The sequence below is a fragment of the Hylobates moloch genome, unplaced genomic scaffold (assembly GCF_009828535.3).
Source record: "Hylobates moloch isolate HMO894 unplaced genomic scaffold, HMol_V3 SCAFFOLD_20, whole genome shotgun sequence".
NCBI lineage: Eukaryota > Metazoa > Chordata > Mammalia > Primates > Hylobatidae > Hylobates > Hylobates moloch.
The window spans coordinates 6,256,027-6,276,198 of NW_026652295.1; the positions used below are offsets into that span (position 1 = coordinate 6,256,027).

General features: G+C 43.5%; 1 protein-coding gene across 1 annotated transcript in view; it reads left to right on the forward strand.

Annotated features, from left to right (window-relative positions):
- Positions 1 to 20,172, forward strand: part of LY86 (lymphocyte antigen 86) — a 66,531-nt gene that overhangs the window by 28,769 nt on the left and 17,590 nt on the right. The window contains exons 2-3 of the mRNA XM_032140411.2: positions 6,761 to 6,847; positions 8,130 to 8,258. Of these exons, the coding sequence (XP_031996302.1) occupies positions 6,761 to 6,847; positions 8,130 to 8,258 (216 nt within the window). The remainder of the gene's footprint in view (positions 1 to 6,760; positions 6,848 to 8,129; positions 8,259 to 20,172) is intronic.

A 20,172-nucleotide genomic window follows, 5' to 3' on the forward strand; every position in this document is an offset into this window, starting at 1 on the left:
TCTTTCTATCCCCAAGACCTAATCCCCTTCCTGTCACAGGGTGAGGAATGATGAGCCAAGTTGCTCTTCCTATTGCATCTTCCAGCCACTAAGATGTACTGTCTCTCACCTGTAAGACAGGTTCCAGTGTCCTCTCACCTTCATGTTAGGATCCTATGCTATGTGGTGCCATGGCACCCTCTTGGTAACACACAATAAAATTTTGCACTTAGTGCGTTTGGTTTTGTTTTGTTTTGTTTTTTGTTTGTTTGTTTTTTGAGACGGAGTCTCACTCTGTCGCTCAGGTTGGAGTGCAGTGGCGCGATCTCGGCACACTGCAACCTCCACCTCCCGGGTTCAAGCGATTCTCCTGCCTCAGCCTTCTGAATAGCTGGGACTACAGGCACATGCCACCACACCCGACTAATTTTTGTATTTTTAATAGAGATGGGGTTTCTCCATGTTGGCCAGGCCGGTCTTGAACTCCTCACCTCAGGTGATCCATCTGCCTCGTCCTCCCAAAGTGCTGGGATTACAGGCGTGAGCAACCGCGCCTGGCCAGTGCATTGTTGATCTACTCCTAAGATGCAACGATCAGACAAAACTGCCTCAATTAGGTCATTATTTTCCTCGAGACATTTGGCAAGATATTTTTGGCAGAAGACTGTCTTCATTGCCACTCATCTCTTATGGTCTCTCATGTTTATATCATGATAGAAAAGCCATCTCCTCCTATGCTGATGGAAGCCAAACTTAGGTTATTCTGGGAAAGTGGAACTTCGAGACCAGAGGGGCCATGCAAGATTCCTACTCCTTTTCTGTCAATAAAAAGGCTTATTGTGAATTCAATTTTTTTTGCAATTAAAAGCAGACAAGCTAGGGATCCAGAATTTTGAGTTTGGCAGCCCAAACATACCTTCTCACTCAAAAACACATTCACCAAGGTTGCCAGGCAGCTGGCAGGATGTTTCCGTTTTTACCGTCTCGTATCACAAATAGTCGCTATTCCATTATGATGGTGTTCATTTTATTTTTGTTGCATTTGATAGCAAGAAACGTGTTTAAGTATTTTGAACACACCATTTACATATCTGAGATGAAGAAACAGGAAGCCAGTTCATACGTATGACTTCAATGTGTGAGTCAATTCCTGAGGAAATGCTGACCAACGAGAGTGAAATGGGAGTGGAACTACTGTCATTTGAAATAATGACCCACTGGGGGAGCCTTGCTGTGCTACAGTAATAAGATTTGACACGTAGAAAAAAGAAGAGATGAGGACATAATAGAAAAACACAGCTAGAATACATTTACCACACTGTAAGTTATTTCTTTTTCCACAAAGGCGGGGAGGGAGTATGAGGGGAGGAGGAGGAGGGAACACAGTGGCATTAAGGACAGAAAAGAAGAAAGTTAATTTTGCATTGTGCTGGTAATGGATTTCCAGCAATGCGATTTTACTGAAGCCTTATGCATCATCCTCCTGTAAAGATCTACGGTGACCCTTGAATGTCATCCTCTGAATTCGCCAAGAAAATTAAGACACTCTAGTAAAAGTACAGCCATGAAAGAAGGCAGACTTCTAGATCCATGCCCAACTAGATCTGTATGATAAACAGAACACAAGCCGGCAGAATTGGCCATCAGCCAACCTAAAAGAAGAAATCAAAAGCAAGGTCTGTTTGTTATTTTGTTACATTTGGGAAAGAATTCTGAAAGATGTAGAGGAGTATCTGCTACCATTTGGCCCGGGACTAGCAGTTGAAACACACTCAGACGCTCCGTCTCCAGTGCCAAGTGGTTCTGTTTCTCTAGAGAACCCTAACACACCCCCCATTATTAAACAACCATCCAGTACTATTTTATTGAGCAGTCAGAAGCAGACCAGCTTTATTCACATTCTGTTAACCCAATTTTTCCTTCCCTCCATAAACTGTTTGCTAGAGGCAGTCTTGCCAGTGCAGCTAAGCTGCGTGTGGCTGGTAAGGTCTCCTGGGCCCTCTATGCCCTTTCTCCTCCCCAGGTCGTGCCTCTATTGGAAGCATGCTTGTAATACCTAACATCCTCCTGGGGCCAGCCTGTGTTCTGCCAACAGCACATGCAGGAAGCAATACCAGCTCTTAGACTAATGTGGGCCACAGGGAATGAGCCATGAATGTTAAGATGTGTTTGAAGAAAAGTCAGTGTTCTTAATCTCAGGATGGTAGCCAGATCTAAGTACAGGTATGAGAAGAAAAAGAGAAAGAGAGAGAGAGAGGGAGGGAGAGAGGAAGAGAATGAGAGACAGGAAGAGAGAAGAGGAGAGCATAGGAGAAAGGGAGGGGGAGAAAGACTACCTTTACAAAGCAGGAAGGACATTGCAATCTTGGGGTTGCACTTGGCCATGAGTATGTGGAAGGCTGGTGGAAGTGAGATTGGAGGGAGGTCAGCTCCTTTTCACAGTGACTCTGCTGTAAGAATTCTACCCTCCCCTGAGAGGAGGAAGACCAGTTTCTATCCATTTTAAACTCAAGCAATAGAACTGTAAAAAACAGGCACATGCACTTGTACACACACACACACAAGAATGATTGTTAAACTGGTGACATCTGAATAAACTTTGTGGATTGTACCAATGTCAATGTCCCAGTTTTGGTATTGTCCTCCATGTAAGGTCTTACCATGGGGGAAGATGGGGAAAGACATTTGAGACCTCTCTGTGTCTTTTGGCAACTTCCTGTGAAAATATAATTATTTCAAAATATAAAGCTAAAGAAAAAACTCAAGTAGAGCTAGAATATGGAAACTGGGACTAGCTGCATAAGAGTCGGGCCCTCCTCTATGCCTCAAACTAACCAGCCAGCAATGTAGAGGCCACAGGGGGCGGAGCTAAATCCATGGCCTCCAGGACTTAGGGACATACATCCAAGCTTTCCGGCTGCCTGAAGTCAAATCAAAGATTGGTCCAGTGGAGTGCACCCGGGCCCCCACCATCCTCTGCTGAGGAATTTCACTTCCAGAGTCTGTGTCGTTGGATTTTGTCTTCTTCCTACTGATTCCAGTTGAAAGCCCACTGCTAGCTGTTAATAGAAGCCATTCTGACAGCTGCTCAGGTCTAGCCCAGCCTAGGCCATTAATGGAGGGTGGAAGGCACAAAAATAGCTTTGGAGCTGAGATTTGTTCAAAGGCTGCTCACTCTAAACCTGGCTTGTTTATGCAACTCTATTTTACTCCATGAATGTCCAAGAAAACCTTTCTAGAAGAGATTTGATTGTTGCTGCCCTTAGTATGCAAAACAGATGCTGCTGGCTGCTCTCCTAGAGCTCTTCCTCACCTCTGGCAGGGTTCACATGCTGCTGGTTTGGAGAAGCCTGCCTTCGAGGGCCCGCATGCCCGGGGGAGAGGGGATCAGGGACAGTTTGGGGTGTGCTGGATTCACCCACTATAACGCCGTCCTCCCTTGGGCTGAAGCCACAGAAGTCAACAGAACAGACAGCAAGGGAGTGCCACATAGAGGCCAAGGAAGAAATATTGAAAATGAACAGTCTTCTATTTCATGATGAAGCTTTGACTTCTTTCCTCAGCTCATTTGCTGAAATACAGTGAAGTATCCGGAGGAAACACTTATCTCTGCCCTCGAATTCCCAGAACGCCAACTCTGATTAACTTTGCGACGTTATTGTTTCAGAAAGTCCAAACTCAGATGATCCGTCTTACATGTATTCAAAGTTACTCAGGCAAGGGTCCAAGGGAAAGTCTCTTCACTCTCAGCCTGCCCATCACTGTTCATACTGTAGAAGGAGAACTACTTTAAAATGCACCTACCGTCTTTTATTTTGGTAGGTGATTCTGAGGCATTTGCAGGGTAGGTAAAGCCTGGAAATTGATAAAGTGATTATTTAAAGCAGTGATCGCCACCAGGGGTGAGTTTGTCCCTCATGGATACTTTGGTAATGTCTAGAGATATTTTTGGTTTCACAACTAGAAGGTATGGGGGTGCTACTGGCATCTGGTAGGTAGAGACCAGGGATGCTGCTAGACATCCTACGATGCGCAGAACAGCACCCACCACAAAGGATATCCAAAACAAAATGTCAATAGTGATGACATTGAGGAATCCTGCTTTAAGGTTCTCAGCAAATTTACTACAAATAACCACTACTATTCATCCAGCCAACAATCACTGGAGATTTAGTATAATATTAAGACATTATGTATAGCCCTGGCACTGGGGAGTTAGCTTTGCAGTATCTAGTGGAGGAATGACAGAGGTATACAAACAAATATAATGTAATATAAAACATGCAAAGTGCCTGAGTGGAAATGCAAATAAATACAGAGAAGGATTTGAGTTTGAGAGGGTGGGGTTGGGGGAGGAGGAAGAACCAATGTCACTTTCCCCAAGAGGACCACAAACTGCATGTTTACACTCAAAGATATCACTCTTGCATATAAATTTGAAATAACTGCTAGGAAAGCTCACCAAACCCTTAAGCGCTTTTTAAGCAATCTGTCTTTCTGCTTTTATATACATATCCTTGGAGAGATGCAGCCTACAGCTTTCTTTGTGACTTTGTTCTTTATTGAGATTATTTTCCTAAAAACAATGTGTTTCTAGTACCAAGAAAATGCTCTATTTCCTTCTCCCACCCTTAGTTGATTCTTTCTATCTATACCTTTAAAATATTGATAAACGTACAGTGTAATTCTATAGCTGCTAATCAACAACACAATACATACTTAGCCTCTTTTATTTTGCCTGGATAGCAACTTAAATTTATCCACAATTTTGAGGATGCACCTTCCTAAGCATCTGTTCATTGGCTTCTATCTTTTTCAATACTGAGTGCCAAGGAAGTAGCAGGAACTATCGTCTCCAACCCCCTGCTCCTATTTTCCAGGCTGAAAGAAACCCTGGGACAGCAGAGATACTTAGGAAGGAGTCTAATGAGCATAAGACAAAAGGGCTCTTTCCCACCCTTAGGAAAATTAGTGACTGGACCAAAGGGGTTTTGATCAAACAAAAGTGTACTTACGTTAGATTTGCAAGGCTGAAATTGCCTAGTGATCATTTCCATTGCAGATATCATAGACAATGATGCATCTTCCAGGTTAGCAATGTGGATGATAAAACTGTCTGGGACACTATCATTGGCAAATGTGAGCTCATAGCTAAGCTGAAATGGAAATCAGTTATGAAACAGAACTACCAGATGCCATATGCCTGCACACAAAATATTCTGGGCAATCTTACAAATCAAATAAGTAACATATGTAGTTGAGGTTCTACTTTGTGAGTTTCACTGCACAATACCAGGGAGCAATTTGTTTGTTTGTTTGTTTTTAACTCTGGCTTTGAATCTTGACTCTGACACTTTCTAGTGTGGGGATCTAGATAAGTTAATACAACATCTCCGAGTCTATATTTTCATAACAGTAAAATGAGGTAAATCATACCTATCTCTTCAGATTATTGTTTATTCTGCAGGTCTGGATGCTGTCAGGAAAACGAAGACCATATCAGTTATTTTAACGGAGAGAATTTGATATAGGAAATTGGTTAGAGAACCAGTTGCTGGAGAACCAAAAGAGCAAAGAAAGGACCCCTGAGGGCTGGGAGAGCAAAAGGCAGAGGTTGTGGGGATTAGAAACTGGATGCTTGACAGAAGGACCTGTGGAGCTGAGACCCAGTAGTATGAAAATATACTTGTAAGAATATTGTGTGACATTACTATGCATTCCTTCTGATGTGCTGTTATTGCAGTAGCTTAGGGCCCCACAGAGCTGAGTCTCAGCTGAAGCTGGGAAGGTGCAAAAGAGAGCTGGAAACTGGAACCAACTGCCACTGCCAACGTGATGGGCCATCACCAGTGAGACTCCCAACAAGTACTCACGAAGGAGCAAGTCCCTTCTTCAACTCCAGCCTCCATCTCTCTGCTACCTTGACTGGCAGACAGTGAAGGAGAAACATGATTACCAACAGCCCAGTTAAAAGCAGAGGAAAGAGGGCTGGATTTGGAGCTGAGAAACAGCCCCAATATATGGCCCATCCATTCACTCAACGTGTACATTTATGGAGTGCTTACTGTGGGTCAGACTGTGAGGCTGTGAGGCTCTCTGCTAGGTGCTGGGGAGCCTAGAGAATTAAATGGAAAACACTCCTAAAGTACAAGGCTCAGCCATGCAGAAAATATTATCTTTATAGCCCCATCATATCTAACACAATACCTTGTACATAGTGGAATATTTGGAGGGGGAAGCATTACATCAAATGGGATGAGATGGGATGGGATGGGATGGGATAAAATGGAATTACAAAGGCAGGTCTTAACTTTGAAAATCTTTGGAGAAAATATTTTGAACCTAAGTATTAATGTCTACTCAAGCTCTCCTAACTTTTGTATCTCCCTCTGTTTTGATAATAATAATAGATACTTTCTTAAATCCTCTATGCAATCCATGAGCAATTTTAAGTCCAAACGTTCAGGAACTAAAATAATTCAGGCGATGATAAACATTTTCTATGATAAAAACGTTAACAAGTAAAGCTATAACCCAACTAGCAAGACACTGTTCATTCCATGGATGGAGGCCCCCTGTTGTCAGAGTGAACATGACATTGGCTTTGAAGACACTGGGGGGAGCTGATGAAAATATCATGGGCTTATTTTAAGAAGTGTTGGGCAATATGCTTTTGAATAAATGTAGCAATTCATGTGAAAACAAAATTGTTGCAAATTTTGAATATGTTTGCAAAATATACGATGTACTCACAACTAATCTATTGCTTTCTTCTTCACAGATCCATTACAAGATTTTGGCTTTTCTGTTGAAAAGTGTTCCAAACAATTAAAATCAAATATCAACGTTAGATTTGGAATTATTCTGAGTAAGTAAAAAAAAAATGATTAGCATGAAATAAAACATTGCACAGCCTCTTCCAACTACACACACCCAATGACTTATGTTAACTGTAATGACTGGCTAAACTACTGTTCCCTCACCACTCTCTGGAATTAACTCTATTTATATGTTCATTTTCAAATCTCTCTCTGGGTCATATCCAGGTAGGGTAGAGCTCTCACTTAAAGCTGTACTTTTGTATTAAAAAGACTCTAGGCACTCATTTGATGACATAAGCACCTGGAATCAGTATACCCAGCAAAAAAAAAAGGAAAATATTTTCAGATTAAGTATTAATGTCTATTCAGGATCTCCTAACATTTTTAGTTATCTCAGCAACAAATAAACCTACTACCAGCAGTACTGTTTGTCTTTTGTGTTATTTCGTATCCCAAATAGTTAATACAAATTCTTAAACCTTCACATAGGCAAGGAGGAGATGTAATATTTTCTCCCCTACCCCAATCAGTAAGCTAGAGCACTTTCTGATTGTTTAATTTTCATATGATCATGCAATTATAGTTGGCCAATATATTTTCTACAGCTACTAGATGATCTCCTTTTCCAAAACAGTGATATCAAAATCAAAGTAGAGAGGCTTAATAAACTTAGCATGTGGAATCATTCCAGAGAAATGGAGGGAACATTCACAGAAATCAAGAACTCTCACGCATCTTTGTATTTCTAGAATCTTGCAAAGTATCTGGACTCTAGCAGCAGCTCGAGAAATGTTATGGGGAGAGAAAAAGAGAGAAAAGAGAAATAGAAGAGTGGGTGGAACATAAAAGGGAGGAATGGAGAAAAAGAGAGAATTGGAAGCCACCATCATGGAACCCGCTGAAGCTTCCTGTGCACCTGTGCTGCAATACCTCCCTGGCGACAGCAGCAGGTGTATGTAGGCGTGACCACACCCCACCGCCATCGTGGGGAACAAATGATACTATGCAGCTGAGAAATTCCAGAAGCCAGACCTGCAGACATCACATTAAAAGGCCACAGCGTCAGGGTGGGGAGCTCAGCTGATTAACTACCTTGCTCCAAGCAGGTATTTTGAGAAACAGCCACCTTTTGTACCCAGGGTCCCATCATAATCCCCTGTAGCATTGCCTAAATGCTGTTTTACCAAGGAAAGAAGAAAACTGTTCCCCACACAGAGCAGATTAATGGAAACAAAAGGTTCTTTAGCTCATGCTGCTGTATACTGTGAATGCCTTTGATACACAGTGAAACACGCAGTAAGAGTAAAGCTGTTCTTCTCTTTCCTCCAGGAGAGGACATCAAAGAGCTGTTTCTTGACCTAGCTCTCATGTCTCAAGGCTCATCTGTTTTGAATTTCTCCTATCCCATCTGTGAGGCGGCTCTGCCCAAGTTTTCTTTCTGTGGAAGAAGGAAAGGAGGTAAGCCATCTGTCTTGCTCACTGCTTGCAGGGGCCTGCAGAGAGATAAACGTGAACTTGCGTCTGAGGCCAGGACACCCAGACCAGAGCTCTGTCTCTGCCCCTCACCTTTGGACGAGCTTATCCTCACTTATCAGCATGTGTTACATAAAAATAACAATAAGGCCCGTTCCATAGGCCTACCTTACAGGGCTGTTGTGAATATCAAAATGAAATGAGACGTATGAGATGCTTTAAAACAGAGCATTGTTACTGTGAGTAGCAGCATCTTATAAAAAGGGCTGGCAGCAGAAAGAGCCAAGAGCTTCCAAAAATCCGTTGAGGTTCAGAGTGCTTCCAGGTTTTCCCTCCACAACTTCCTTAGTGGCCGGATGTCCTTAATATAGTAATGGACTTCAAAAAAGAAAAAAAAAATGAAGCTTATGATATATCACCACCTTTCCCACGTGGGTCATTGAATAACAGGGGCATCAGGTAGTTACACTCGAAGTAGAGAGGCAGAAACCCCATTATATTAGCTACCTTTTCTGCAGTGCACCAACCCTCTACCCCCTGCCATACAGCCTTGAAGAAAGGGCAGGTCACCTTCCCCCACCTGTCCCCACCTCTCCTTTCCTTCTTATCTTTACCCACGGCTTCACCAAGGCCCTGAGATGCTTCCGCGGTGTAGTTAAAACCTGGCTCTATTCTCTGACTGTCCTTCCCCAGGAGTGGTTCTCTCCCAGCTGCTCTCCCCTCCCAGGGTCTCCTTCCTATTCCCACTGGCCAAGGCAGAGAATACCCCCAATACACCCCTCACCCCACATCTCAGAAATACTCCTTTATCTATTTTCCCATTCAAGAGAGCTAGAATTTTAAACAGTAAATTCCTTGTGATATGATGCAATTACTCCTTTTAAATGAAAGATCTAGAAGAAATTGGAAACTCCTTCCTACAGTGAGGGATGCAGACAAAAGAAAACAAGGAACTTAAGGGAGGATTGGCCAGATGGAAGCCGGGGGAACTTTGCTGGGATCTGGAGAGGACAGAATCAGCCTGGCTCCCTCACCACCCTCGCCATCTCTCCTGAGTGTGTGGCACATCAGTGTATCCTAGTGTTTACCATGTTGGACTGTCCTGGTTTACTGCCGTTATCTTCCGCATTGGACTATGGCTGCGTGAGGGTAGGGTCATATCACCTTTGTCTTTTTATTCCCAGTATTTCAAATATGGCTGACACACAGAGAGCTCTGAATACAGACACACACAGAGCAAAATGCCTGACACGATTGAGCATTTGTACCAGGCCCTGTTATAAGAGCTTTAGACCCAATAAGTCATTTGCTTCCCACACCAACCTTACAAGTTAATACTACATTAATATTCCAACTTCATAAATGTGTAACTGAAGCACAGAGGGGTTTAGGAACTTGCACCAAGTCACAGGGCTTGAAGGATCCATGGCTTGAACCCAGGCAGGCTGACTCCAATCTTAGCTTTAATGAATGAATGAATAAAAGAACAAACAATACAACAAATGAGTGTGTCTTGCTTTTGGCCAGGGGTTTATTTAAAATTATCATCTCAGAAATCTTTCTGCCCAGTGATCTGACTTTGTTTCAAATTGGGACTTTTTTCTTTCTTAGCTAACCCACCTTAAAATGATAAGTCAGTTTTCCTCTCTCAACTTACTGGAGACATTTCTGATTAATCAAAGACGTTCGTGCATTTCCTCAGAATGATGAACTCATCATTAGTCCGTCCCTATTTAACCTTTTCCACCTGCCCTCAGCTGGGCCAACCCCGAACTCCTCACCCACAGTCAGTCCTTTCTCCCTCCTTCCCTCTTTCCCTTCCTCCCTCCTTCCCTTCTCTCCCCCCATCCCTCCCTCCTTTCCTCCCTTCTTCAGCCACATCTTGCTCCACCCCCCAGACATACCTTAGGCATCAGCCTTAAGGAATCTTTTGCCACTTTCTCTTCAGAGCCTGCATTTTAACACCTGCAACATTGTTTGGATGGTCCCCTTAGCATGTGTGGCCCACTTGCCATTTGCTTTTCATGCAGACCTACCTCAAGTATCCCTTTCTCTCTCTGTCTCTCTGTCTGTCTGTCTGTCTGTCTGTCTCTCTCTCTCTGAAGCTTCCTCCAGCCCCAACAGATGAAGTGCTCCCTCTGGGTGCTGTGGGAGCATTGTGTTCCTCCTTCTGCTGTAGTTCTTATCTCAGATGGAATTGAATTTTAAGGTTAGTGTGTGTGCCCCTCCCAATTAAACTTCAAACTCCTTGAAGGAAGGCATATTTCTTGCTCCTATCTGTCTCTGCTGACATGGCAAAGAGACCTGGCACAAAGTAAAGACACAACAGATACTTGTTTTATTGCATTTGCATGTTAACATATGATGGATTGAACACAGGTATCCCAGTTCACCTTAAAAAAGACTACTTAAGGCTGCTTATGCATGGCATAAAGACACAACATGCATCAAACCTTAGCAGAGAGTACATTTTCCTGGTCCTCCAAGTATAAGAAAACCTTGCTATTTTTGCCTGTGTATGGTTTTAATAGGATTGATAAAACAGAAGACAGATGGTTCCCTAAATCAGTTTGAGGTATTCAATTCAGTTTAGCAGCTCAAAAGGCTGACGTTTGCCTTATTTGAATGTTGGACAGCTCTGCAGCTATTTATCTGCTTTATTGCAATGGGAGTGATGACTGCATAGGCAAGCTGAGAAGCTGGCATTGGGCAAATTGCCAGAAAACTTCATATAGTGTAAAATATCATATGGTGTAAAATTATCAGAAAAGTGATATACAAATGCTACATGAACAAATAATTATGTAAACTACATAAGCCAGAGAAACTAAAATCTTAAATTCAGAGGCTTTTTGGATTATTAAATTTTTTTAACCCACCCACAAACCTACTGCAGGAATGACTCTATTCCAAAGAAATGGTTAATAGTAAGACCAGAAGGGGAAAAAATAGCACCAGGGAGAATTAAAGTCAATCCAAATCCAAGTGCAAGCTGCCGTTGACATGTTACGCATAAAAAGGCTTGCTCTGGGGCTTGCAGGTCCTTCTTAGCAGAGCAGTGAGAAAACTTAATGTCCACTGTGGGCAGCACATTGTGGCATCACTGGCAGTTGAGCTGTTTGGTGTCATTGCCATGGCATTACTGTGCATTCCTCTGCAAGCTGCATCTCACTGGCTTTTCTCCAAGCCAGATAAAACTACAAAATGGGTCAGGCTTAGTGAGACTGAAATGTTGCCTCCTTTCCCTCTGCCTTGTCCTCAGCTAGCTTTAAGACAAGCATCACATTGGATTCAAAGACCAGCTGATGCTCTTTCAGTATGATTACTTACGCTATGATTGACAATGTGGGGGAAATAGCGTATATGGCCAATGATAGGGCATTGACTAAGTAGGTCATTATTCAGCCAAACAAAGGTACAATATGCTGTGATTTTAAAATGATGCCGTAGATTACTAAATTACATGAAAATATACTTGTAAGAATATTATGTGACAAAGAAGCATGCTATAGAAGTATAGTCACTGTTGAATCCTATTGTATAAAATGTGTGTAAGTGTGTACACCAAAAAAATTCTGAAAGAGTACACACTTCGGTGCTAAGAGTGCTTATCTCTGCAGATCTTTATTTTTGTCTTTTTTGGAAATCTCGCTTGCTTTTATGATAAATTTGCAAGGTTACTCTTTTAAGTGTTAGTTTATCATTATAGGAAAGAATAGAGAGAATAAATTCTCTTCCCCTGGGAATAAATCTAAGCGTTTTCAAAGAGAATTACAGCCTATGTAATATCCAGTGATATTTGGACTTGAATAGAAAGTTCTGAATCAAAGAGTTGCGTAGAGTATCAAGGGATGATCTAAGAGCCATCCTCTTGCCTGGGATACCCACAGCCCCATTTACTCAGGCTGTGGGCTCACTAAGAAGGAGACAACATTGGCCACTGTTTTACTTTCTGCTCTGTTAAAGCTGCCTTGGTCCTTCTGTCTCCTCTGATAGCATCGACTCATTTAGATTTATTTGCTTTAGTTGATCGCCATGCTTTCAAACAGGTTCCATAAGCTACACATCCACTTTTAAGACTAAATTGAGCTTCACTGAATGTCCTTAATGACCACACCTAATTCCTAGCCCAAAGGAGGGAAGCTGCAGCCACCTCCCTCAATCCTCAAGAACAATAATGCCAATAGAACCCCTGTGTGGTCCGGGAGCTTTGGTCTGGTCTGCAAACACCAAGCGCGCCCTCACCACAGTGGCTCTCCAACTTGGTCGCACATTAACTACTCCTGTGCTTTCTGAAGCAATGACCACAAGCCACAGGTCGCGACTGAGCCCTGAAATGTAGCCAGTCTGAATAGAGATGTACTGTAAGTGTAAAGTACAGACTGTTTCAAAGCTTTAATCTGAGAAAAAGAATGTAAAATATCTCTATCATTGTTCCACTGGTTATATGTTGAAATGTTAATATTTGGAATATGCTGAGTTAAGTAGAATTTATCATTAATATATTATTTTAATTATTTATCAATGATAAGATATTAGTATTATATTAAAATTAATTTCACCTTTTAAAACGTGGCTCCTAGAAAACATAAAATTATATGTGTGACTCTCTTTAATATTTTTATTGGACAGTGCTGCATTATTATCTCCCTTTATAATTTTGAAGCTCCCAACATCCAGGCCGTACCCCAGACCAATGATATCAGAATCTCCAGGAGTGAGAGCCAAGCCAGGTGGTGACCAGAAGTGCTCTGTGTTGAGAATATGGGAGGAAAAAAACTGTTTCTTCCTATATACACCCTCATCTCAACAGATGAGGAAATGGAGTCTAACTTACCCAAGGTCACAAAGCCAGCAAGTGGTGGAACTGGGTTTCTGTCCAGCTCCAAACCCCTCTGCTGTACATCTTCCGTAAACATAAAGAAAGCTTTGCTAGAGAAGAAGTAAATTCATTTCAGCCCTCCACTAAGACAGGAAAAAGATTTAAAGGGCATAACAAAATTATAGAAATCAAAGGATCATCTTTAGGCATAACCAGCCATTATTATAAGGCAGTGGTTCTCAAAGTGTGGTCCTCAGACCAGCAACATCAGCATCATCTAAGAAATTATTAGAAACGGCAAATTTTTGGTCCCTACCCAGACTTATTGAATCAGAAGCTCTGGGGCTGGGGCTTAGTGATCTGTATTTTAACAAGCCCTTTGGGCCATGTGTTGGCAAACTTTTTTCTGGAAAGGGAAGGGTAGTAAACATTTTAGGTTTTGCAGACCATATGGTCTCTGTGGCAATTGCTCAACTCTGCCCTTGCAGAGATAATATGAAAATGAGTGGACATGGCTGTGTGCCCAGATTACATGAAGTGAGGTATGTCTATATCTGCTGCATGTATTTTATAATTGATTTGGCTTTGTTTAATTTATTTATGGACACTGAAATTTAAATTTCATTTAATTCTTACATGTGGTGAAATATTCTTCTTTTGACCGATCAATCCTGCTCTAAGTGGTTCTGTGGCATGTTAACTTTTGTGAACCACTGCTAGAAGGTAAGTCAGAATCCAGGCTCTTAGCCAGAGTCACTGAGCACAGGTACGCTGGGGCTGTCACCAGGTGGACACTTGACCTGAGCTGCAGCATAAATTCAGATCCAGGACACCAAGGATAATGCCACACCTGTGCTTTGACTCTGCTTTATAAGGCCTGTGCCAACAAATTAGATTTGGGGCAAAAGGGACTTAACAGTAAGACTGGTCAGAGTGGCAGCTGGCAGGAGGAAGAGCACCTTAGGAAAAAGCCAGAGAGCGGGCCTGGAGGTCCCCTTCCCTCCCCACAGCTGCCATGGACAGTCTGGAGGGCCATTTCATTTCTCTATTTCTCAATTACTGCATCTATCAAATGAGATTGGCCATAATTCATTATTGGGTAAGAGTGGAGACTAAATAAGATATGCAATGTGTCTGATGCGTTAGGAATCACAGCACTGAGTCCCTGGGCTTCCTCCCCTACCTGAGGGACCTTGAGGCAGAGGATTGGAGCATTTTGTGAAAACTGCAGGGCTGATTGATAAACTCTGGTGGGTCTGTCATAGAAACAGGCCAGAGGACTCAAACTGGTTCACCGTAGCACCAGAGGAGCAGCCAGTCCATAACATCTCACGCTGCCAACCTGCTCAGATCGCAGAATTTCCTGACCAGTAACTGAACAAGTCTTTCATGGCTATGTTGTTCTGTTCTGTTTTGTCTTCTTCCTTTGATCTAAGGTCAGCCTCTAAAATTTTTATTTTCTGCCACTGGCTTGACTTCCACCCAGAATGCATAATCTTAGGAATGTCTACTCCCTTCAAGGGAACCTGACATCTATCAAAGTGTGATCTGTCACCCTAGCCCACAATAGTCTGACATAAAGACTTTTCCCAAAGTCTGGGTTTGTCAGCACTCACCAGCACCACACATGAGACACCCACAGCCCTGTCTAGCTTGGAATGGAGTCAAGTTCACTGCAGTCTCTTTCAGTCTCTGATTTATCAAGCGTTCAACGCATCTTGATGTCCACTCTCAATGAGGTTCATTTTGTTCAAGCAGTTTCCTAGAATATCCCATGTCAGGAAGATGAAAGTGAAATAAGTTAAATAGAGCAGCCAAAATTTGGTTGTAAGATGTACTGTGGAGCCTGAAACTCAGGTATCACCCTGGGAAGTACAAGCAACACTTCATTCTTGCTCCACAAGCTCCACCCAATTAAAAAGTGGAGAGAAATGACCTAAAGGTGGCTCATGTTTGGACTGTCAAGAATATATTGTGTAGGGCCATGGAGACGTGAGGTTCTCAACTGGAAGTGAACCTGGAGATTTGGGTAGAGACTCAGATTAAAGCCATAAAGTAAATAGAATGAACACATGATTTTCTTTCTTTTTAAAAATTCTTTTATATTATTTCCAACTTCTATTTTCAGTTTAGGGGTACATGTGCAGGATGTGCAGGTTCGTTACATAGTTAAACGTGTGCCATGGTGAACGTGTGCCATGGGTGTTATCCCATGATAACACCTAGGTATTAAGCCCAACATCTATTAGCTATTTTTCCTGATGCCCTCCCTCCTCCCATCCCCCACCCTCCAACAGACCCCAGTGTGTGTTGTTCGCCCCAGTGTGTCCAAGGAACATATGATTTTCACACTTGATAATGAGAGACATGTCAACTGTCAAACCTGGTTCTGGCCAAACCTCTATGAGTTCTGACCAGGGTAGATCAACCCAGGCAAAGTGGCCTTGGTTCCGTAGCACCAAGTGAGTAATACTGTTTCAAAAATAATTTGTGTATTGATTCACAGACTGACTTGCAGATATCAATTGCACACAATCTACTGCCAAAATCAACTGAAATTAAAATAAAGGCTTAGGCGAGTTCAATAAATAAATTGTGTGTGTGTGTGTGTGTGTATATACACTGGGTGTGTATGATTATAAATTAGAGTATCTGTAGGTCAAGGAATCTTCTTTGAAACCTTGAAAGCTGTGATTGATGTAATCCAACCAATGAAAACCTTGGAGGACTTAATGATGCCTTATTCATGTCAGGATCCCAGAGAGGTGCAGAAGATAATGGTGCCCACAAGAACTGCTGATTCATGGCGCATCCATGCCTGCACAAGCCACTTCTCAGTATGAGCAAAATCCATTATGAAACACATTCAACGGATAAACATACCTCCCCGTGTGCAATATGCAAGCTAGAGAAAATAATGAGGTTTAAACTTGATTTTAAATGCATTAATATTTAAAGCTTGCAATTAAAAGAAATATTATGATGACACCTTTTGCAATCTGAAGAATCCTCTAGTTGAGAAAATAACTGGTCCCTGGTTTATCTTTTGTATAAATCTGAACTTTTCTACTGTTTGACCAAAGTGAGAAATACATTATAATTAGATGAATTTCCATATAAAACAGAGTAGATCCCCTGAGAACTGTATTTAAAGTCTGGCATAATATTGCCCATAAGGCAGATATTTTTCTGACAGCATCCAAGAGATTCTGTTATAATACTCACTGATTTTACACATACAAATAAGTCAAAGGTGTAACCATGGTGGGTGCTTCTGGTTACCCATCCTCCCTTCCTTTTCATTATCTTCCTTAATTAGATGTTTCTCTTCTGGTCCTGGTTCATGCTGAACACTAGGACCTGGTGATCCTCCCAGCATTATTCATTGCAGAGCCTTCTCAATCTCACTGTCTGTATCAATTTAAAATTCTGTCTTAACAATAGTATCTAGATCAGCAGTCAGATTCCATCAGTTAGATTTCTATGGCCTCCTCTATTTCTGTTTCAATGTGCTCCTTTCCACAGATCTAGGAAATGAAGGGAATTTGGGGGGAGTTCTGGGAATGCAATCTGTTTACTGCCTAGATTTGGAAAAAATCCACAAATGCTTTCTGCAAAATGCCTTACCGCCTGCGTTGCTGGAGTAGAAGACAGGGCTAAACCACCTTCCCAGCAGGTGCTACCTTGAAGAAATTAATCTATGCTGATGACCTGACAACCTCTCGAAAGCATGCCCCCAGCCATGGCCCCACTACCATGGGCTTCATGATTCAGTTGTTTCATGTTCACTACACATACATTAACAAATGCAAGCCCCCGGAATTCAGGCATCGATTTAGGCTATAACAGAAGGGGAATAAGCAGCTTAACAGAAGCCTAAATTTTAAAATACGGTAGTCCCCTCTTACCTGATAGGGACATGTTCCAAGACCCCCAGTGCATGCCTAAAGCCATGAATAGTAACAAATTTTATATTTATTATTTTCCCCATATATACATATACCTATGATAAAATTCAATTTATAAATTAGCCATAGTTAGAAATTAACAATAACAACTAATAAAATAGAACAATTATAACAATTTACTGTAATAAAAAATATGTGAGTATGGTCCCTCTTTCTCTTTCTCTCTGTCTTTCTCTCTCACTGTCTCTCTCCCTCTTTCTCTCTCTCTCTCAAAATACCATAACATTTTCAGGCCACAATTGACCACAGGTAACTGAGACTGCAGAAAGTGAAACTGCAGATAAGGGGGACTATTGTCTACTGTACATGTTTTCTAGGGTATCACCTATGTTATACTTGTTTGCTCACCTTTGATTTCTGGGCCATTTTAGACTTCCTGCTCCTTCAAAAGCTGCAGGCTTTCCATCTCCGCACTTCATTCCCAACCTCCCCCAATCCTAGCTTCTGGTCCTGTCCTTCAACTGCTGCCAGTATCCCCAGTGACAAAGTGGCTGAGATGGGAACTCATGTGTCTTGGCTCCTCTTCTCGTGGATGGATCTACAGACCCGTGGAGGGAGTGCTAGCTTTCTGTGACCTGGAAAATTGCACTATTTCTCTTGCCATTATTATCCCCACTGTCATTTTGTAGCTGCAGGCAGCATGTCACCAAAACCAATAGCATTAGGGAAGCATTTCCTGTCCCCTGACTCATCAGACTGCAGTGCTGCCGCTGGAGATCAGAGACCTTAGCCCAGTCCAGTGGTTCCCAACCTTGAGCAGGCATCAGCATCACCTGGAGCCCAAGTTCAACCACACTTGCTGGACCTAGCCCCAGGGTTTCCAGTTCCGTACATCAGGCAAGGAGTCTGAGAATTTGCATTTCTTACAAGTCCCCCGGTGAGGCTGATGATGCTGGCCCAGGGACCACACTTTGAGAACCACTAGCCTGGTGGTTACACACAAGATTTGAAGCCAGACCTACACAGAGCTGAATCTTTACTGCCACTTACCATTTATGTGACCTCAGACAAGTAACTTAATCTCTCTGAGCCTCAGTTTCCTCATCTGTACAATAAAGAAAATACAAGTGACCTCATGGGATAGTCATAAGGATAAAACGAGATAATGCACATATAGCCCATAGAATGGTGTCCTGTACACAGCAAGCATTCAATAAGTGATCCATGGCAGCAACTTTGTGCAGCTGATGACAGATTTCTCAAGCAAGCGCTCTGAGCCCCTCAAGTCATCATCCATCTCAGATTGGAAGTCTGCATTTTTACAAGGCACATGAAGAGGCAGTGGAGTCACTGAGGCTTAGAAGTTTAAGACCTTTTCCTTACAGGTAGCAGGAAGATGCATTTGGTCCAAGCCTGCATATTTTCTGATGGTTGAACAAGGCGAAGTTTCCCTGGCCCTCTTGTCCCTGTGGGGAGACAGTGTCATTTGCATCTCTCATGGAATTGTAAATCTGAAGCACCATCATCTCCCCTTCATTCCTTTCTACTTTTCATGTATTATTCCTTGTCTCCAGACTTCAATGGTGGATTTCCTGCTTGTGATTACCAGGCAGCTGCTGCTGCAGCAAATTCATGCAGAATCACCAAAAACAATGGTTTACTTATTGCATTAGCAGAACTCCTACCCTCGAACTGCAAAAAAAAAAAAAAAAAAAAAAAAACTGAAAGCAGTAGCCACCCTACAGAGGGTACAAGCAATGACTAAGCAAAAGAGCACTTTTTCTTGCTAAATGGAGTGAAAGGAAGTGAGAGGTGACAGCGTGCTGGCGGTCCTCACAGCCCTCGCTCGCTCTCGGCGCCTCCTCTGCCTGGGCTCCCACTTTGGCGGCACTTGAGGAGCCCTTCAGCCCACCGCTGCACTGTGGGCGCCCCTTTCTGGGCTGACCAAGACCAGAGCCGGCTCCCTCAGCTTGCAGGGACGTGTGGAGGGAGAGGCGCGAGCGGGAAATGGGGTTGCACGTGGCGCTTGCGGGCCAGCTGGAGTTCTGGGCGGGCGTGGGCTTGGCGAACCCCACACTTGGAGCAGCCGGCCGGCCCTGCCGGCCCTGGGCAATGAGGGGCTTAGCACCCGGGCCAGCGGCTGTGGAGGGTGTACTGGGTCCCCCAGCAGTGCCAGCCCACCAGCACTGTGCTCTATTTCTCGCCGGGCCTTAGCTGCCTTCCCGCCAGGCAGGGCTCGAGACCTGCAGCCCACCATGCCTAAGCCTCCCACCCCCTCCATGGGCTCCTGTGCGGCTGGAGCCTCCGCGACGAGCTCCACCCCCTGCTATACGGTGCCCAGTCCCATTGACCACCCAAGGGCTGAGAAGTGCGAGCGCACGGCGCGGGACTGGCAGGCAGCTCCACCTGCAGCCCCGGTGCAGGATCCACTGGGTGAAGCCAGCTGGGCTCCTGAGTCTGGTGGAAACGTGGAGAACCTTTGTGTCTAGCTCAGGGATTGTAAACGGACCAATCAGCGCCCTGTCAAAACAGACCGCTGGGCTCTACCAATCAGCAGGACGTGGGTGGGGCCAGATAAGAGAATAAACGCAGGCTGCCCGAGCCAGCAGTGGCAACCCGCTGCAATGCCCTTCCACTCTGTGGAAGCTTTGTTCTTTCCCTCTTTGCAATAAGTCTTGCTACTGCTCAGTTTTTGGGTCCACGCTGCTTTTATGAGCTGTGACACTCACGGCGAAGGTCTGCAGCTTCACTCTTGAAGCCAGCAAGACCAGGAGGCCACCGGGAGAAATGAACAACTCTAGACGCGCTGCCTTTAACGCTCACCACGAAGGTCTGCAGCTTCACTCCTGGGCCGGTGAGACCACGATCCTACCAGAAGGAAAAAACTCCGAACACATCTGAACATCAGAAGGAACAAAACTCCAGACGCGCTACCTTAATAGCTGTAACACTCACCGTGAGGATCCGCGGCTTCATTCTTGAAGTCAGTGAGACCAAGAACGCATGGATTCTGGACACAGAAGCATATTGGTGTTTTTTGTTTGTTTTTTTTTTAAATGAGACGGAGTCTCACTCTTGCCCAGGCTGGAGTGCAGTGGCGCATTCTTGGCTCACTGCAAGCTCCGCCTCCTGGGTTCATGCCATTCTGCCTCAGCCTCCAGAGGAGCTG